Below are 21,945 nucleotides of genomic sequence, written 5' to 3'. Positions count from 1 at the left end.
CACATGCTACAATATGAATGGACCTAAAAGACATTATGTTAAATGAAATAAGTCACAAAAGGACAAATATTGTATAATTCTACTTATATAAGGTACATGGAGGAGTCAGATTCATAGAAACAAAGCAGAATGGAGGCCAGGGGAGAAGGGGGAGGGAAAGATGGTACATTGGTGTTGAATGGGTATTGAGTTTCACTTTGCAAAGATGAAGTTCTGGAGATGCGTGATGGTGATGGATGCACAAAAGCGTGAATGTACTTGCTGCTGAACCGTACATTTAAAATAGCTAAAAAGGGGGATCCCTGGGTGGCGCAGCGGTTTAGCGCCTGCCTTTGGCCCAGGGCGCGATCCTGGAGACCCGGGATCGAATCCCATGTTGGGCTCCCGGTGCATGGAGCCTGCTTCTCCCTCTGCCTATGTCTCTGCCTCTCTCTCTCTCTCTCTCTCTCTCTCTCTCTCTATCATAAATAAATAAAAATTAAAAAAATAGTTAAAAAGGTTAATTTTATGCCATCAATGTTTTATCACAAAAAAAAAAAGAAAAAATATACATCTTTTTCAGTTGTGGCATGGAAAAAGACTATTTTTTTTCCAAAAAAAAAAAAAAAAGGAAGGATAGATTTATGTTCAAATCAAAATTGTGTGGGAAATTCTGGAGGATAAAAAAGTTCTTTTAATTTTAGGAATTTTTTAGAGCTTTTAAAATGCTAATACACCTGGGTGACTCAGTCAGTTAATCATCTGACTCTTGATTTCAGCTCAGGTCATGATCTCAGGGTGGTGGGATCACACTTCAAGTCCGGCTCCACTCTCAGTGTGGAGTCGGCTTGAAATTCTCTTTCCCTCTCCTACTTACCCCTGCATGCATGTGCCTGCTCTCTCGCTCTCTTGCTTTCTAAATAAATAATTTTTTAAAGATTTAAAAAAGAAAATGCTGTAAAAATGGTGGCACTTTACAGAAGAAGTTGGTACAATATTCAAGTGAAAGTTGGTACAGTATTCAAGGGACTCTTAAACTAAGAATCCAATGCAGTGCATTTAATGTATTCTGTGATGCTGTCTCTGAATTTTTTTTTATTTTGAAAAAAAATTGTGCTAAAAATTTACTATTTCATATATATACATGTATATATATATATATATATATATATATATACACATATATATGAGAAAAGATCCTGTGGTTTCTCAATAAATATTAACAAAATGTTTATATCATATTAAGACCTGGTATATGCTTATTGAATGGAACATTCTCCATTTATCCCTATATATATTTTTTCTAATATAATAGAAAATTGATTTACTTCTGAACTAGAGGATTCATAAATATTTTAATTTTCATGATCCAGAAGAATTTCCCCAGCTACCAGAGTCAATTTTTTCTCTCCTGCCAATATAATGCAGTGGTTAAATATGCAAGAGAAAGCTTTGTCATAATTTTAAAATATTACTCAAGTGAGCTCAGCAAAATTTCACTAAAATTATGAACAGTGGCATTTCTCATGCTCTGATTAGAAATTGTGAAGTGTGTTCTACAATCACAGAAAGTTAAAAGCAACAAAATAATCAAAATCACTGTTTGTAATGAACATATCTACTTATGAATTGATGCTTTTTTAGATTTTATAGACAGGTAGCATTTATTCTGTATGGCATAATCAGCATTTATTAGTGGCCAGAATGTGTCACTAATGACACGTTGGATCTCCTGGTTTTCTTCAGATATTTATAACTACACTTTAAACTTTTTGAATTATGTAGGGAAATTTTAATGGAAGAATCTAAACTTTGGTGACTGAAATTTGCTATATATTTTATAGTGCAGTTAGGTTCTAGAATATTTAGCTTTAAAAAATGTCCTTTGAAGTATATTGAGATAAATGTCATTATCTCATAGCTGAGCAATTCACCAAGATTTTTATAGAGATGACTGCATTGTTTTGCGTTCATATATTTAAAGGTGATGGATTTTAAAAACTAATTTTCATTTTTCAAAGGACAGGGTGTTGCATGTTTTGTGGGAAGTGCAATGATTGACATTTTACCTGGTGAAATATCTGGATAGTTAAATCAACTTTTCTTCTAAAGCCACACTTCAACATTGACCCAATCCAAAGTTATTTTGTCTTGACATCTTCACATCTTTGCAGTTCAGTGACCTAGGTACAGTTGTGAAGAGCCTGTGGAAGGATTTGGTGATGCTTGGGTCACGTTGTACTTTCCATACATGCTTACTGGCCTTATTACCATTTCTGTACGCTGCCTCATTGAGGAATACGACGGTTACTTCTAACTTCAGTGGTCACCTGCAGTGCATAAGATTGTTATTTGCACAGATTTATTTCCTTTGTGTATTAATATACAGTTTTTTCAAAAAATATTTATTTGAGAGAGGAAGAGAGAATGAATGGGGGAGGTGTGAGGGAGAGAGAGAATCTTAAATAGACTCACTGTTGATCGTGGAGTCCCACATGGGGCTGGATCTCACCATCCTGAGATCACAATACTAGCTGAAACCAAGAGTTGGATCCTTAACTGACTGAGCCACTCAGAATCCCCCAATGTATAATTTATTGACCCCCAACTGAGCAATATTGAATTTATCAGCTGAATAGGAACACTTGAGAGGAAAAAAAAAAAAAAGAAGAGGTATTACTTATGCTGGGACAATAGACATAAACTGTGGTGACCCAGATGTGTGGTCACCCTACCCATGGAAGATTTTCTTCTTTTTTTCTTTTTTTTATGGAAGATTTTCTATTCCAGGAAAGTGTACTCCAGGGAAGAAAGGTACCCTTGGAAGTAGGTGGAAAGGTTTCTTGATCAGGACCCAAACCAAGTATTTGGAACCTTTAAGCACATTTCAGAGGTCAGATATGTATTTTGAGTCTTGAGTATTTCTGCACTCTACCAGTTGACTTAGAAGAGGCAAGGTTCGTAGAGAACCAAGGAACAAGACCAGGGGATTTTCCTGATGCCCAGAGAGACCATCACAGCTGGTCTTTGGTGATTAAGTCTATGGCAAAAAAGGGAAGAAGACTTTGAGGTCTTTGAGGAGTAACTTTTTTGTCAGTGATATCCTATAAACCCTGTAGGCAGAGCTGCGTAAAGAAAATCACATTCAGAAGCAATAGATTTTCAGCTAGGTATATGGGTGAGTGACATTTCCTTGTATACTGATTCACCATTAGGTGATACACAACATTTTTTCATTATCATACTGCACTTAATTCATGTTTATTTTGGGGGAAATCTATTTAAGGGAGAATAAAGTATTTGCTTATAAAGAAAAAAATAACATTCTATATCCATTATATGACTAGCTAAACAAGCATAGCTCTGAGATCTAAAGGTTGACATGTAGAGAAATTTTAAGTGGCAGTATTACTTGCGTAGTGGACTTGAGTGTTTTAAGAATTGCCATGTTAGTAATGAACTATCTTGTCGTGAAACCAGGCGTCCCTGTTTATAGAAATTTGAAGATCCTTTGATAGTTAAGATACAATGAGCTTACTCATTATAATGGTCAAATTGGTCATATTATAATTTTTAAAAGATTTTATTCATTTATTTGCTTACTTATTATTTAGAGAGCCTGAGTGAGGGGAGGGTGTGCAGAGAGGGACAGAGAATCTCAAGCCGACTCTGAGCCAAGCCTGGAGCCTGATGCAGGGCTCGATCTCACAGCACTGAGATCATGACCTGTGCCAAAATCAAGAGTTGGTCACTTAACAAGTGGAGTCCCCTGGGTGCCTGAATTTGGTCATATTATTTAAAATTGAAAATAATAGGAGCAGGCATATGATGATGGAATCCCTGGTTTCGGGAGGCTTCATAGTATATAAGCTTTGGTGTCAGACATTTTAAAGCCTGGATGTTCCATTTACTAAATTTACCACAGACAAGTTGCTTAGAGCAGCTTTTCTCTTTAGCGGATGATTACACTTACCGTGGAGGGTATTTGAAAGGTCTAATGGTAATATATGTTAAAAAAAAAAAAAAAACAACAACAACCCACAAACCTGGCACATACTGGGAACTTCTGGTAACATGTCTATTGTTCTTATTACTAAAGATAGCATATTGATCCTAGGGAGCTTGTTAAGACTTTGGTTATAGTGTGGCCAAGAATTATTTTGTCCCCTTTCTCCCAGTGTTCTAAAAAAGCTTATGCATGAAAAGGAATATAGGGGTGGTGGAAGGGGAGGAGGGTGGGGGGTGGGGGTGAATGGGTGACAGGCACTGAGGGGGGCACTTGACGGGATGAGTATGTGGGCAAATTGAACACCAATAAAAATAAATTTATTATTTAAAAAAAGTAATAATTTTTTACATTGTACTGATTTATTCCCCAAGCTAGTATCTAAGATAGCCTGATACTATGATTCTTATTTCAGTCAAAGGGAATTTAAAAACATAAAAACTAATTCCTCAAAAGCACACATCAAGTTGTTAGAATTTCTAGGTTACTGCTCAGTCTTGCTACTGTATCTCACTAATTTGGTGGCGAAACTGGTAAAGACCATGAAGCTAATACCCAAACACCCACTTAATCTAGAACTAGTTCCTCTTTTCTTAAGTTATTTCTTTGCATTATTTTTTCTTCAAGTTTTTATTTAAATTCTAATCAACATAGTGTTATTAGCTTTAGGTGTAGAATTTAGTGATTTATCACTTACACTACCCAGTGCTCATCACAAATGCCCTCCTTTTTTTTAAATTTTTTTAAATTTTTATTTATTTATGATAGGCACACAGTGAGAGAGAGAGAGAGAGAGGCAGAAACATAGGCAGAGGGAGAAGCAGTCTCCATGCACCAGGAGCCCGACGTGGGATTCCATCCCAGGTCTCCAGGATCGCGCCCTGGGCCAAAGGCAGGCGCCAAACCGCTGCACCACCCAGGTATCCCCACAAATGCCCTCCTTAATCCCTATCACTTGTTTAACCCCCATGCCCCACCCACCCTCACTTTGTTCAGCGTCTGCTTCCTGCTTTGCCTCTTTTTTTCCCCCACCTTATGTTCATCTGTTTTCTTAAATTCTACATATCAGTGAAATCATATAGTATTTGTCTTCCTCCAACTGGCTTATTTTGCTCAGCATAGTATTCTCTAGTTCCATCCATGTCATTATAAATGGCAAGGTTTCAATCTTTTTTTATGGCTGAATAATAGTTCAGTGTGTGTGTGAGTGTCTGTGTGTATATACCATATATTCTTTAAGCATTCATCAGTCAATGGACATTTGGGCTCTCTCCATAATTTGGAAACTGTTGATAATGCTGCTATAAACATCGAGGTGCTGGTATCCCTTCAAATCAGTATTTTTGTGTCCTTTGGGTGAATACCAAGTAAGGTTATTGCTGGATCCTAAAGGTAGTTCTATTTTTAACTTTTTGAGGAAACTCCATATTTTTTTTTTTGTGATCAAAGAAACTTAACTATTTCCCAACTATTTAGTTGTGTATTAAGAGGCAAACAAAAGCAAGGGTCAGAGTATCTAATTTACCTGCAATTCCAAAGTGCCTAGACTTTTTTTTTTTTTTTGAGAAAGTGTTAAAATAGCATAAGGGAATGAATACCAAGGTGCCAGCCACAAACTATTCAGCTGTCCAGAATCTATTCCCCTCTTTCAAATGGATCTTTTTAAACTACTAACTTGGCAGGCGAATCTTGTTAGTCTTGGCAGATGAATCAGTTAACTCCCTGAAAAGCTGTAGTTTCACCTTGCATCTCTAAGTACAATAGAGATGGCCAGCCAGGATGAAATGTGCCAGACTTTTAGTTAGAAGCATATAGAAGGGTGATACCTCACCCACCACATGGAAAGTTATGCTGTTGGAAAAAGTAAAACTATTCGGATAATCAGAAAACATTTATTATAAAGTGAAATGATCATTCAGCCCTCCAGAGTTGTTTGGCTAATATGAAATCAGTGTTTCAGGAATTAAGTTTCTACCTAATTTCTCTTCACTGGTTTTCCATGTGGAGCAGCAAATCATCTCACGTGTGACTTTGAGTCTGGTTTCTGCAGTTGGGAGCCATTTCTCACAGAAGATTCACACTGGGAAGTCAAGAAAGGATTGGCCAGTGGAGAGAACCACCTTCTGGGTGCTGATCACATGGCAAACACAAGTCATGGTAGGATATTTTCCTACTAAAAAACATTTTGCTGCCTTTCTTTCGTGTTGCCAAAAGATGATACTATCCGTTTTCATTTCTAGTTATAGACCATATGTGTGAGATTCTGGTGTGTCTTGCTGGAAACTCTCCAACATGATAATTTGAAATTAATTGGGTTTCCTGAAAAGAGTATTATTTCAATAACCAAGATTTTTGTTGTCTCACTTTTTACAAGGTTGGGTTGAAGGCATGGCGAGGGGGGCAGGTAAATTGCCAGAACTCATGTACAGTAGCCTTGCTTTCTTTTTAGAGCAACCCAATTTTTGCAAAACAGGAAAAAATAGTTTAATCTTCTTTCTGGAAATAGAGAACAGAGGTTTAGCACTATCTATAAAAATAAATCGACAAATACTTGAATGCAATGTAATCACTCTAAAAGCTTCTTTGTAACAATCTTCTTTCTCGTGTATTTTTTTAAAAATATTTTTATTTTTTTAAATTTTTATTTATTTATGATAGAGAGAGAGAGAGAGACAGAGACACAGGCAGAGTGAGAAGCAGGCTCCATGCACCGGGAGCCGACGTGGGACTACAACCCGGGTCTCCAGGATCGCACCCTGGGCCAAAGGCAGGTGCTAAACCACTGTGCCACCCAGGGATCCCCTTTCTCATGTATTTTTAACCACCATTACAATTTTTACATCGCTTCTTAAAATAGAGCAAAGGACATGTAACATTTCAATAAGGATTTGTGAATCTCCAAGGAAATCAGAAGGGTTTTGTTCTTTTTCTCATTTGTGTGGATGTCATTGCCTGGGTACAAGAGTCTCATATTAACTTTATAATAATACAACTGTACTGTCGATCTTCTTTAAGCTCATATAGCCCCCTTGGAGATTATTCTATTTATTTCTCCTTTGAGATTTCCAAAGACGTATGCTTGAACTAACAGTGTTAACAGTATTTTAAATTACAACCATTGGAAACTGGAGTTGGTGGGGAAGCATGCAAGGGAATAGGGAGTGAGGCTTTGGCCATCCATCTGTTGTCTAAAACTGTAAACCCAGTTTAGTTGACAAGGCTGTAAGGTCCTAATTTTTCTTTTTGTACCAATGAACCTTATTTTTTAAGATTCTGTGGTGGATTAAAGTGTGAATCAGGACTAATTATTGGAACTCTAAGTTAATAGTCCATTTTCCTCAAGCTCATATACTGTTTCTTTTTCTTTTCTAAAACCAATTACTGAGAATATATCCTATATTAGACCTGGGGTACACAGATGGAAGCCATTCTCCCTGCCTTTGGGGTGGTCTGAGGGCTAGTAACCAAAGCAAATAAATGAGGATTTGCAATAAGATATAATAAATGTTTTATATGAGATGGAGGGTGACTCAGGTGGAATCAAGATGCTTTCCTGAAGGAGGTGACTCCTGAACTGAACATGAAGGGAAATGAGAAGTTGCCAGAAAGGCTGAAATAAGGAAGGAGAGCTGCCAAGGGAGATGTTCTAATTGAGGGAATATGCTAGAAGAGGATGGGAGAGTTGCAGGTGGTTCTAGTGGAGAGACACATGCTTGGGCAGAGTACAGAAATGATGAAGCAGGCGAGGAAAGAGGGGAATTATAGAGGGCTTAGGAATGTGAAATTTCTCTGGAGGACCATGGTGACCATTCAGTCTATGAAAGCATGTGACCAATTAGTTTTGTTCTAAAAGGCAGAGACGCAACACTTTCTGTAAGGCCGGAAGCATGTCGATGATCCTACAAATGAAGCTTCTCCAGTGGCTCAGAGGCTGGGACTTGGCTTGGTGGGGGGTGGGGGGTAGAAGGCTGCAGTTAAGAAGCGTTTTTTATTTTGCGTATTTATTTTATTTATTCATGAGAGACACAGAAAGAGGCAGAGGCAGAGGTAGAAACAGGCTCCCTGTGGGGACCCTGATGTGGGACTCGATTCCAGGACCCCATCATCACAGCCTGAGCTGAAGGCAGACGCTCAACCACTGAGCCAACCAGGCACCCCTGCAGTTATGTTTAAGAGGTGTCCGAGAAGAGTGAGACGCTGAGACCAAGGGCATCCTCATTGGGAGCTTGCCTGTTGGTGTGTTCAGATTGGCCCTGGACCTGGGTCCCTGGGAGAGATGGGCTTGCTGTTTTGGGAGCCATGAAGCTCTGCCTTTGGCTAAATGTCTAATTGTGACTCTTTCTACACGTATGTTTATCAAAGTGTTGGGAGTGGGCTGTGTTACAAATAAATCAGTTTTCTGTTAAAAAAAATAATCTTGCTGAGATGAGGGGAATAGAGAGTGTGCAAGACTTGGGTAGAAAACCATGAATGGGTGGAAGTCCTAGGGAAACCATATGCAGGGCTAAACCAATGCAGTGATTCTAGAAGCTATTCAGTGCGTATGGTGGCCTTAGGAGACGTCTCCCACAGCAGGGTGGCAGAGAGCACTGGTTGCCCAAGGCTGTCAGGATGTTGTTGACATCGCACAAGTCTGCTAAGTGACTTTGTACTCTTTTTTTTTTTCCAGCTAGAAAATAGGGAAAATCAAAATATCCTTTAGGTAAAATTATGCAGATTAAATGAAGTAATGCCTGGGAAGGTTTTTTGTAGAATAAAAGCCTATTCAATGTTAAAAGCTATTTGTTGTGCATTCTGGTCAGAAAACTAGGAATACCACCAGGACTTTGACAATTAGAAAACATTTATAAGCAGTCTTCTGACATCTTATAATTACTGTTTAATGATGATTTATGCTAAAAATGATTCTAAAAGGTCCCCTTTGTTAAATATTGAAGGATGCATTTTTCTTTATCTGTGATATAAACAATGTTAACAAGTAACAATAAACTGATAGAACTAGGGATGGCTTTTAAAATTGAAAGTGAGAGAAGCAAAGAAATTACAGCTGTTCTCTAGAAAGGGTAAATCAGGGGCATCTTGGTGGCTCAATGGGTGAGCATCTACTTTGATCCAGGTTGTGATCCCAGGGTCATCGGATGGAGTCCCGCACCAGGCTCCCCAGAAGGGAGCCTGCTTCTCCCTCTGCCTATGTTTCTGCCTCGCTCTCTGTATCTCCCATGAATAAATAAATAAAATCTCAAAAAAAAAAAAAGGGGGCACATCAGGGAGTACCTCAGCCATCCAATCTGTTCTTCTTCACCTATCATTGTCGTTATCAAACTTAAAGATGATCACTAGTGGTCTTACATCATAAATGAGGAGGGGAAAAATCAGTACCAGGAAGTGCAAGGACAAATGAAGTGGGAATTCTGGGAGAAAGGCAGCAGGGTCAGACTCATGGTTCCCACATTTAAGACTGTAGACTTATATCAACCTATTATGTTCTTAGACATTTGTGTCTGTGGGTTACAGCTCTTTAAAAACCTGTTTAATTGTCAGTATTTTTCCTCCTATATGTACACTCCTAAATGTTAACTTTATGTAAGAGATGAACAGCTTGACATTATCTAGCTCTTCTTTTTAGGGTAAAATCTTGATTTTTCTAACCTTCCTTCTTTGGTTGGTTCTTATTTTCCAGTTCTTAGTTGTTACCTTATTAAATATCCAAACAGGCAACTCATGTTAATTATCTTGGACTTTTATCTATGCTCATGCCCACGTATGTATATATAATAGATATGTATACATTTAAAGTTATAGGTATTTTGGTGACTGTTTGTTTTTACCAAAGAATGAGATCTTATTGTAGCTATTATCTCTATCTTGTTTCCTTTATTAAGATAGCTCATGGCAATTCCTCCAAGTCATCAGTCCTTTTGTATTTTACTTTTTCTGTTTTTTTAATATATATTTAATTTATATTGTAATATTTATATTATAACATATTATATAAATATTTAAATTATATAATATATAATTTAATTATATAATATATAATGATATATATTTTTATTAGTGATGTGACCTCTTGGAAGACTTTATTATGGGAAGGGCATTACACAAATGATGGCACAGCCTGCCTCCTTCAGTATCAGGGACCCTGCCATTCATGGCACCCCACCCAGGTATCTGAGGGTCCTGTCCATCTGTTAAAGTATAACTTAAATGCAATAAAATTCAACCTTCACTGAGTTTGAACAAACATATATAATTGTGTAACCATCAGAAAACTCTAGATATAACAGAGTTCCATTCCCCCCTCCCAAAGCTTAGTAGTCCATGTCTGTCTCATTTCTAGCCAGTGACATCCACTGATCTGATTTCTATCCCTATGGTTTAGCCTTTTCCACAACGTCCTATACATAGGATCCCGCAGTAAGTGGCCTTTGGAGTCTATCTGTCTTGCAGTTAGCTGAATGGATTCGAGACTCATCCATGTTGTTGACTGCAGTGGTAGTTCCTTCCTTTTTGACTGCTGAGTAGTAATCCATTACATCGATAAAGCACAGTTTGTTTATCCATTGATCAGTTGGAGGGTATTTGGGTTCTTCCTAAATGTTGGTCACTACGAATATTCTGCAAAATTTGCATACAAGTTTTTGTTTGGACATAAGTTTTCATTTGACTTGAGTGCTCCATCCAATTCCTTTGTATAATTTTTTTTTTTCATTTTGGTGATAGGTACAAGAGCCTTCCATTTCTGGCCCATTGTGACCTCTGGAAAATGTTCCAGTGGCCCATTTCAGATAGTTTTCTCACATCCATGCACTGGTCAGTTGCTCAGGTGGGGATTTGGGGAAAGAGGAGACTCTGCAGATCTCTGGACCTCTCTCTCTTTGCAGCCCTGTCATCCTGATATGCTGCCTTACGAACTCTAGGCACTTGAGTCTCCCCAAAGTAGCACCTCCATCTTTTCAACTTAAAGACACCAGCATACTCCTTCTGGCTCCTACCTTTCTACATAGAGCTAGAAACTCTATTTAGGTGGTAAGCTAGGGAAATAGTATGGCTTAGCTCATTTGTTTTTCCTCTCTGAGAGATCATTATCCTGTGTTCCTATATTTTCATTGTGCTACATAAACCAATGTCTAATGCATCGTGTATGGGTGTCTTTTTCCGTGTGTTTTGTTTTTGGCTAGTTCAAGACGACTGAATCTTGTCCCTGATACTCAACATTGCCTAGAAGTGGAAGCAGCCTAATTTGTTGCTTGCTTAAATTCTTTGGTCTGGATATGGCAAAATGTATCTATCCTATTGAGTGACAATATCATGAGAGTGCTGCAAGATCCATTAATGTACACATTTTCTTATATAGGATGCTTTCATTTCCACGCAGTAAATGACTATGGCACTATATATTTTTAAGATGTACTTGCCCCTTAAATCTTAATACTTAAAATTCCACTAACAAAATAGGAGTACCTTTTTTCATTTGTCTATCAGCAATAGGCATTATATTCTCTAAAATTCTTCTAATCTGTGGGTATAAAGTGATTTCTTATTTGTAACCCTTACTTATATTTTATTGACAAATGATCTTTTCAAATGTCTCTAATTTCTCAGTTTATTTAGGTCATCTCTAATTTCTCTAAATGTTCTGAAACTTTTGGTGTGTAGATTTAAAAAACACTATTTTTTTTTTTAGGTTTTTGATATGCTTACAGCTATTATAAGTTATATTAACTTTTTTGGTGTTGCTATTATATAGAAATGCAATTATATTTTTAAATATTGATCTTGTATCCAATAACTGCTAATTTTATTATAGTTAAGAGTGTGTGTGTATATATATATATATATATTATTTAAAAAAATTTTTATTTCCTAGGTTCACAATTATTTTCTCTGCAAATGATGACTTTTATTTCCTTGTTTCTAAATCTTAAGGCTTCTGTTTTCTTTGTTTCATTGAACTGGCTAGTGACTCTGGACAAATGTTAAATACAACTGGTGATAGCTGCTATACTTCTTATTTCAGAAGAAAATTTTCAGTAATTCAACCTTAAGTGCTATATTTGCTGAAAAATTGTTTTGCTTTATTAGATAAAAACATTCCCTTCTATTCATAATGTATTTTTTTGTGTGTATATATGAGCCTATGTTAAAATTTGTCAGATTTTTTTCTGTATCATTCTAATCATATCATCATTATCTTTTGTGTTTCTTCATAAGGTGAATTTTTTAAAAATTAAACCACCTTTGCATTTATGAACCAAATCTTACTTGGTTTTGTTTATGGTATTCATGATTTTTATTATATATCATAATATTGGTTCATGATATTTGTATCTATATTTATAAATCTGGTTTCTACATGTTTTCAGATCATGTAGAGTCCCTTCTAGACCATTGCATTAAAAGCAGGTGCATGTTTTGCAAAAGGTGAGGTTGTGGTTGTCACGGACAGTGTAATGCATGGAGGCTGACCCCCTCATTCTTTAATTCTTGTACTATGTAGTCATGTCACCCTTCTGGGTTTGTGGGTGTACAGGAATTTTACATGGAACATTTCAGATTACCAGGAACAATCACCTTGATATACTATTATCCCATTGTTCTCTTAGTATATTCTGCATAGAAAACTTATAAGAAAGTAAATCCGGAGACATTTTCCTAGAAGTCCTTTTGTTTTCTAAATATTAAAATTCTCTTAGGATTTTATTATGCTTTCAAATACATTTTCATTAAATTAATATTTTAATATCTTTTCATCTAAAACTATATTATTTCTATTTAATCAGAGGGTTTATGGTCTTCCACAAGTTTTTATAATTTTCTTCATTAAAGTTCTGTTCTTTTCTTGTTAAACTTATTCAAACATATTTTTTTGTATTGCTGTAACTGTGAGGAGAATATTTCTCACCATTTCTAAATCTAGGGTCTTATTCTAAAGTTAAGAAAAATAATATCTGTTTATATTTACATTACCAAATTCTCTTAATACTTGTAATTATTTAAAAATAGAAGCCTTGGGAGTTTCTACTTTTACTATTTTATTATTGGCAAAACTCTATTTTATTGCCAAAAATCTAGTTTATTGCCAAACTCTCTAGAAAATAGAGAACTCTATTTTCTATTATGTTTACTATAATTTATTATTTTCAAGACTATCAGATTCACTAGGCCTATAAGATAATGTTAGTCTAAGGTAATATCTGTAATTAATAAGGATAGAAATCTCTGGTTTCTTATTTAATTAAAATAGCTCTGTTGTTTGCCATTTGGGATATTTATTTTGGAGTTGATCTTAGTCTTCATTTAATTGTTTACTTTTAATATTTTCTTTTTTTTTAATTGGGAATGGCTATTTTTTTCTTCAGTCTTCTCATTATTTGTTGATCTGAGTCTGATTTTACCCTTTGATTTGTTGATCTGATTGACTATGTTGATAAAGCAGCTAAATTAAACTCAGCTTCCATTCTTGGAAAGCTCTGATTAGTCAGGACATATTTTTTTTTTGTTTTTTTTCAGGACATATTTTTTATAAGGATCTCAAATGTAATTGATAACTTTATAATTAGAATTTTATATCTATGGTCATGAGTGACATTACTCTGAAGTTTATTTCTTATTTTTCCATTTCCCTAATTTTTAAATTAGAGATATCTGACAATATAAAATGAGTCAAGGAGTTCTCCATATTTCTCTAAGACTTAAGATCCCTTCAATAATGTTACAAGTATTCCTTAAAAATAAAACTCAACTGCGGTGCCACAAATTTCCAGTAGATTTTTTAAATCACCTTTCTGGTCATTTTTGTGGCTTAGCTAATTTATTTAAATCTTTTGCTTCTTTTAGAACTGGAGTTTTAGTTTATATGTGCCATCCTTTATTAACTGCTTGTTTGAAATTTTTATATATTGCTTTTAAATGATCAGGGGACTAGGTTCCTTGAATATTCATTATTTTCTAGAATTTTGATTGGTCTTTTATGAGACTTTTTAGTTGAACCTGAGGATTTTTAAGCTGGGATAATTTTTTCAAAATCCTCTTTTCCTATGCTATTCTTTTATAGGTGAAACAATTTAATGAACTTGTATAGTTTCTATCACTCTTAGTTTGAATTAGGGAAACAAAATTTAATGAACTTATATAGTTTCTATCACTCTTGGTTTGAAATTTTATTCTTCTCTGTTGGTTTTGGGATCTTAAAGCTCATATAGAGGTGCCTGGCTGATGCAGTCAGTAGAGCATGTGACTCTTGGTCACAGGGTCATGAGTTTAGGCCCCACATTGGGTGTGGAGCCTACTTAAAAAAAGCCCATATAAACTGGTTCTATTTTTTCATTCAGAAATGATACTGCTCATTTGCAACTTTGATTGCTTGGTTAAACAGGTGGTGGTAGCTATAAAATAATAGTTTATTTTGAAAATCCTTTCCTTTCTGTGTAGTGAGCATTGCCCTGTATCTAGGAAAATCACTTTCTGAATATGGTATTTTTCAGTCAAAATATTGTGCTTTCCAAGTTGTGTATCACTTCCTGATTATCAAAGGGCAGAATCAGGCCTTGACATTGTTCCACACAACCTTCCTTGTAAATTTTCAATATGCAATGAAACTACCCCTGACAGCAGTTCAGAATGTGTGATCTTTTGAGCTGCTAAGAGATGTTATCCCCCTGTACATTTGCCATGAGCACATCCACTGTAGTTAAAATCTAAAAGCAGTTATTTCGTTAATGCTCAGATTAGATCTTTAATTAAGCTTTCATCCCCAGTAGCACAGACAACAATGTGAAACACGTAAGCCCCAGGAGAAACCAAACTCATTCCACAGGCTCACATTCTTTGTGAAGAAACTTAAAAATAATGCTCTCATGAGAATTTCATGAGGGCATGTTGAATATCTAATTGTAAGCTTACAAGCTTCATTTAATTTGATTTCAGAATTTATATTCATGTGACTTTTCCTTTTTTTTTTTTTTTTGTAGGATCATTCATTTATTTCAGATCACATCAATCTCCAAGAGTGGCCAAGCTTGGAAGTCCTATTCTTATAAAAGCACTCACTGCTTCCACCCCATGTCACGTAACCAGTTGTTGGAATTTCCATTGGCCATTCTGTGGTATAAACTGTTAGGTGTGGGTTACTTATGTCAGTAAATGCCTGCTATGTTTTACTGCCATTTTCATGATGAACTGAGGATTTATAGGAGCTATTTCAACATGAAATGTCATGTCCTTCCAAAGACCATTTGCAACATATAACTTAAATGGTTCTTTTTTGGGGCCTATCAAAGAATATTTCTGTCATTTTGTATTCTTCCCATATAGTCCTTCTAGTAATCCAAAGCTGTGGCTACATATTGCCAAAACTGCTGATCATTTTGGCCACAAGTTTAATTATGTAAAATAAAATAAGCCAAACAAGGGCTTGCAGAAAGTAAGATGAAAAGGGGAATAAAGAGGGATTAAGTATGTGCAGAAAAAATTTATTACATTTTGTGAAATTTTATTTTTTTTCAGTTAGTCTTGGTGGCGTCCAGTAAACATAGACCATACAGACTGTCCATTTCGCCAGCACAATAGAGAGAAGAAAGCTAAGAAGGGCTTCTGAGTCAGGCCGACTTGGTTCAAACCTCAGTTCTGCCACAGATTATATTTACTCTGAGGCTCCGTGTCTGCACTGGAAGCATAATATTAGTGTACCTTTTCCCATGGTTGTCAGGATCTTTTTTATAAAAGGTTTTATTCATGAGAGACACAGAGAGACATAGGCAGAGGGAGAAGCAGGCTCCCTACAGGGAGCCTGATGTGGGACTGGATCCCAGGGCCCCAGGATTACAACCTAAGCCTAAGGCAGACACTCATCCATTGAGCCACCCAGGTGCCCCATTTGTCAGGATTAAAATGTCATTAAATAAAGTATCTGCCACATAATAGGTGTTCACTAAACAGAACTCTGCTATTTTCCATAGAACTAACACCCACATTTGATGTTTCTATTCAGCTTCCCTTCTTTTCAGTCCTTTAGAGAGTTCTAGAAAGACTCTAAGCCCTCAGGATTTCAGTGTATTTTATTTTTTTAGTTATCAGAAGACAATGCATATTGATACTGCTGCACACTAAATTCATCATCCATAAATGTGGGGGTCCAGCAGTTTATGCAGGCATTCCTGGTGACAAATTATATATTGTTTAGAGGAATAAATCTAATTATATGTTCAGCTTGATATAAATCTAAATGGGAGTGTTCAGATCTCTTAGTGGATTGTCCTCTGTCTCTCTCTTTTTTCCCCCTTGTTATTCCCTGCCCATTTCTCTGTGGGGATTACATTTAAAGTAACTACCTGGACTCCACTTCCACTTCACCCAGTGCACTCTATACTTGCTCTCCTTTGTTTGATTTCAATTAAATCCTATGTGATAGATAATAGATTTTTTTTTTGAGAACTCCTGAAGCATTTACTTGCTCTGTAAAAGTAGCTTACAAGCTTGCTTAGCTTTAATTCAAGGTCATATGCTGAAGTGATGTGATCACCATTGCTATATACATAAGGCATTGGATACAAAACAATAAAATGTATTAAGTCTAGCTGTTCTGTAGAAATTTGAAAGCAAACATTAAGGCTTTTTAGAAATTCCTGAGATGAAATCAGAAATCATAAACATCTTCTCTTTTTGAAAGATGACCTACATTTTCCATTGTTGTATACTGGTGGCCATTAATTTGTGGTCATTGGGATTGTTTCAACATATGATTGTTTCCACTTGGGAGCATTTTTTCTCTATTGTTGCTTAAACTTGGAAGTTAGCTGTGGTGGGGCCTCAGTGAAATCCTCAGCAGTTTAGGCCCTTGCTGATTTATTTCTCAGAACCAAGTACTCAACCTCCCAAGGCCTCAAATGCTGAGTTAGTGGTTTGCCTTGCTTTTTAGAAAAGTGTTTCGAAGAGCCGTCAACAGATGGCCAGAAGAGGTGTTTGATTTTTACTCTTTTGTCTGTATCTGCTTGAATGTTAGGACTTCTGAGTTGGAGGGAGGGATATTTGGGTTACTTGATCATACTTGTTGGTTTAGGAAGTAGAATTAGATAGTGAGAGAAGGTTATTTATAGTCTGACATACACATAGCTTAATGTTCTTTCCCAAAGGAGTATGCTAAGAATATAGTATTACTTTTTTTACAAGTCTGTGGTAATATATAATACTTTCTTTCATAAAAGTTACAGAATAAGCAAACAAACCAAATTCTTATCTTCTTGAGTAATCAGAAAATCCAGCCAGTCTTCCTAATTGAAACATATTAATAATAGTTATATTCATGGAATAGCAGATGTTTGTCATTATAAAATGGTAAAGTTAGGCAGGGAGATAACTGATCCTGGGTGCTTTGATATGATTAAAGTCTTCATTTTATGAAATTACATTTTTTCCCTAACTAATCACATGAAGCTAATACAGTTCAGAATGTTTTTTTGAAAGGACTTTTAAACCAGGAAGCTTTCTTTTGAGTCTCCTTTTTTAACAAGCTAGTAATTTTCTGTGAATTATCTTGTGCTTTTTGTATAGCCAGCACATGGCATCAACATGCACAAATTTTCCTACACCCACTCATTCCTTGCTCAAGATGTGAACCTTAAAAGCTTCAAAAGTCCCTTCAAGTTACTGTTGGAAACTTGGCATTTTTCCATGGAATGGCCAGGAGATAGGACAAACAGAACACATGGGAGCCAGAAGCTACTATTTCTTACTTATGTTGAGATGCTGTTACTGTTTTGAATTAACTAGGAAATATCAAATATGAAGGAGATTTATGGTAGGTATTAATACCTTCTGAGTTCTCATATTTGAGTTACTATACAAAATTACTTTTAGGACTTCACAATCAAAGACAGGAAGATTGATAACACAAAGCTTCTGCTTTCCAACCTTCTTTGCATTTGTCTATTAAAAAAAAAACTCCCCAACTTGTTTTGCACTTGTTTTAATATTCTTTAAAAAATAATAAAAATCTTAAAAGACTGGATGAGGTTATCAGGGTAAAAGTAGATGAGGCAAGAAATGGGTTGGTTCCACAAATAAAATTTATTAGAGCCAAGCTATATGTTTGAACTAAGTTTTCCAGCAACCAACAGAGACAGATGAATCATCATTTGGTTTATATTCAAGGCAGTAAAAATAACAAAATAAAGCAAAAAAATAGTTCTCCTGAGAATCATCTCCTGAGTGTACGCAGAGATAACAACGTAAACATTCTTTCTCTGATTCAGTACACGCATATTGCTTACCTGTTCCTTGCTGATTACAGCCCTCAATGCTGGGAATAGGGACAACCTAAGTACATGCTTTGCCCTAATGAAATGACAATTTAGGCATTCTGACAGCAATTCAGTGTTAAGTGCTCCAAGAGTGTAAGTACACCGTGACAATAATAATAATAATTCTCTTGAGTTTTGAAATGCCATGTCTTAAAATGTTCCCCAACTAGAGTGATGAACTCATGTCGAGAAATTTAGTAAAAAACAAATAAATAAAATAATAATAATAAAAATTATGGAGTGGAGCTTGCAATGGTACAATCACACTTCATTCTCTGATTATTCTGTTTAATCCAAGGATAGACATTAGAGTATGGGATGTATTCTAGAGAGGGCAACAGTATATGGGGGAAAAGCTGAACAATTACTCTCCACCTGTACATGAGCAAAACACATGGAGGCTAATCATTTAAATGAAAACATTACATTTTACCGAAGATTCTAATTAAGCTTATTCAGATGAAGAATACTCAAGCAAAAACATAATTATGACTAGGAGTCAGAAAAGTCACTGTGGTAATGTTGAGAGAGGTATGTGTGTGTGATGAATGTTCCCCCTCCCAACACGAACTTAGTCCCAGTTGAATTTTGAGGAGCTACCTATATCTTCTTTTCTCTCTCTTCTTTTTCTTTTTTCTTTTTCCTTCTTTTTTTTGAAACTATTATTTTAGATCTTAAAGGTAAAATAGAAGGTAAAAGAGATGTTTCATATACTAGACAGACTCTGATATGAATCAGAGAAAGCAGAGATAGCTGAACTGTTTGGAATACAATTGAGAGAGGGTATGAAGATCTGGCCAAGGGTGTCTGAGATAGGGGAGTAGTTGAAAGAAAGATTCTAGGACGACTGAGGAAAGAAGCAGAACCGTTGAAGAGTAGAGTTTCAGTTGGGCACAGACCAAAATCGAATGAAGAAATTATTTTAAACTCATTAATAATGCCCTGTTAGGTCCTTCATAGAGTTAAGTATCAGAGAGCCTAGTTACTCCTGTGTGGAGCTGGCTACTCCTCTGGGCAATGTCACAAAGCCCTGCAGGAACCAAAGAGCAAGTGGTGTGGCCAAGGCCATCATACTTTCCAGCTTATTCACCTGTACTCATAACCTGTACAATAACTATTAATACAAAAAAATCCTTTCCTTTTGTAAAAATGAATGATTGGCTATTTAAAACATATATAAAATAATGCACAGAGAATACAATTTAAACCAATAGATTAGTCCGAGCTTCATTTCCCCCCCTCTAATTTGCAATTAAAGGAACTGCATTGTTGAAAGTTTTTTTTTAACCATATGAAATTGCTTTGAACATAGTAATTCAGTGTCTATATAAAGTGTGTCTTAGTGAAAAACCAAGAGAAATAATATTATTTAATATTAACATTTATCTTACTACTTTTTAATGAATCAGGTATGAATCATAAAAATAATTCCATTTTGAAATAAGTAGTAAATCTTAAATAGTTATACTTTTAATATACCTGTTTCATAGTTTTTTAAAGATAATTTTCTGTGGCAATGGAAGTTTTTCTCTGCTATGTCCAATATGATAGCTACTAACTACATATAGCTATTGAGCACTTAACATGTAATGAGTGTAACCAAGGAACTGGATTTTTTATTTAGTTTCATTTTAATTAAGTTACATATGAATAGCCACACACTTTTCACACCTTTGCCGATATACACATTATAGTTAAATGTTCCCTTTTCTAATACTTTTTTTTAAAAGATTTTATTTACCTGAGAGCATGAGTGGTGGGAAGGGGCAGAGGGAGCATCAGGTTCCCCACTGAGCAGCAGTCTCAGGGCTCAATCCCAGGACCCTCAGATTGTGAGCTGACCTGAAGACAGATGCTTAACTGATTGAGCCACCCAGGTGTCCCTGTTCCCTTTTCATTTCCCCCTCTCCCCCCATCAAACTCTGGAGTCCCTAAAGACCCCTAATACTTTATACCTTTTCTGACACAGAGCAGCTTCTTTCACTCTCTGGGAAAGTACAGATGTTTACTGAAGCATTGATGCTAATAGTCCTACTCATCCTTTTTCTTCTTCTTTTTTTTTTAATTTTTTTTTTATTTATTTATGATAGTCACAGAGAGAGAGAGAGAGAGAGAGAGAGAGAGGCGGAGACACAGGCAGAGGGAGAAGCAGGCTCCATGCACCGGGAGCCCGACGTGGGATTCGATCCCGGGTCTCCAGGATCGCGCCCCGGGCCAAAGGCAGGCGCCAAACCGCTGCGCCACCCAGGGATCCCTCCTTTTTCTTCTTTTAAAAAAAAATATCTATTAACTGAAAACCTACTAAACACAAACTGCTTTAATAGATTCTGTGAGGACTTCATGCATACATCATGATTTTGGGTTCATGGCTTAGTGTTCTAGTGTGTATTAGCTTGAAAGCCACAGAGGTTGCACACTTGACAAGTGCCTATCTGAAATCACAGCTGTATTAATGACTTTGTTCAGTGATTTCACCCTTATGAATATTAAACTTGAAAAAAAAATCTATGGAAGGTTTCTTGGTCTATAATAAGCTAAAAGCTTGGTCTATAATTAGCTAAGGAGCTAATAAGCTCCTTAATTGTCTACAATGCCAAGTCTGTTAAAGGATTAAATTAAATATAGCTTAAGCTCTTATCCTATTAAATATAGATCCCATTGGGATTTACTTTCTTTTTTAAAGATTTTATTTATTTGAGAGAGAGAGAGAGTGAGAGCACAGTAGAAGTGGGAGAGAGGGGCGGATGGAGAGGGGGAGGGGCAGACTCCCAGCTGAGCCGGGAGCTCGACATGGGGCTCAATCCCAGGACTCTGAGATCATGACCTGAGTTGAAGACAGATGCTTAACTGACTGAGCTACCCAGGTGCCCTGGTATTTATTCTTAATACACTATTAGAATACATTAGCATTGGTGATGTACTGAATGACAGTTTGACAGCTTGCTATTCTGATGGGGCAAATGTATTTCTTTTACCACTAAGGTTAAAGCTCTGTTTTGCTTATTTATAAGCATGGACCAGGGATCCCAGGGTGGCTCAGTGGTTTAGCACCTGCCTTCGGCCCAGGATGTGATCCTGGAGTCCTGGGATCGAGTCTCATGTCAGGCTTCTGCATGGAGCCTGCTTCTCTCTCTGCCTGTGTCTCTGCCTCACTCTCTCTCTGTGTCTCTCATGAATAAATAAATAAAATCGTTAAAAAATAATAAGCTTGGACCATGCTGAAACTTTGCAGGGATCTAGTAGGTAATTGTGGTTGAGGAACCTAAATCTTCCCCTCCCATAGAATCTAATCAAGCACTTCCATTTATTTGACTTTACATTTCTCACTTACCTGCCTTGCTTATCTGAGTTTAGCAGAGCATGGTAGTAAAGTCTGAAATGTAGTAGACAACCAGAAAATATTTTTTGATCAAGTGGTGGCAATTGAGTAGACACTTAAAAAAAATGTACCACTTTGGAACAGAGAATACTTCTTTAAGCTAGATGACTTTTTAAAAGAGCATCTAAAATTTTGGGGGGACCTCGGGGTGCCTGGGTGGCTCAGTTGGTTAAGCATCTGGCTCTTGATTTTTGGCTTAGACCATGATCTTAGGGTTGTGAGACTGAGCCCCGCCTTGGGCTCCACGCTCAGTAGGGAGTCTGCTTGAGATTCTCACTCTC

The 21,945-nt window shown here is 36.4% G+C and overlaps 1 protein-coding gene across 1 annotated transcript in view; it reads left to right on the top strand.

Moving 5' to 3' along the window:
* The window catches only part of MALRD1 (MAM and LDL receptor class A domain containing 1), a 761,302-nt gene that overhangs the window by 82,923 nt on the left and 656,434 nt on the right, over positions 1-21,945 (top strand). Inside the window, 2 exon segments of the mRNA XM_055332672.1 lie at positions 5,996-6,142; positions 14,959-15,056. Coding sequence (XP_055188647.1) covers positions 5,996-6,142; positions 14,959-15,056 — 245 coding nt within the window.

This window comes from Nyctereutes procyonoides, unplaced genomic scaffold, assembly GCF_905146905.1.
Source record: "Nyctereutes procyonoides isolate TBG_1078 unplaced genomic scaffold, NYPRO_anot_genome, whole genome shotgun sequence".
Taxonomy (NCBI): domain Eukaryota; kingdom Metazoa; phylum Chordata; class Mammalia; order Carnivora; family Canidae; genus Nyctereutes; species Nyctereutes procyonoides.
This window is presented reverse-complemented; position numbering and strand designations above follow the sequence as displayed.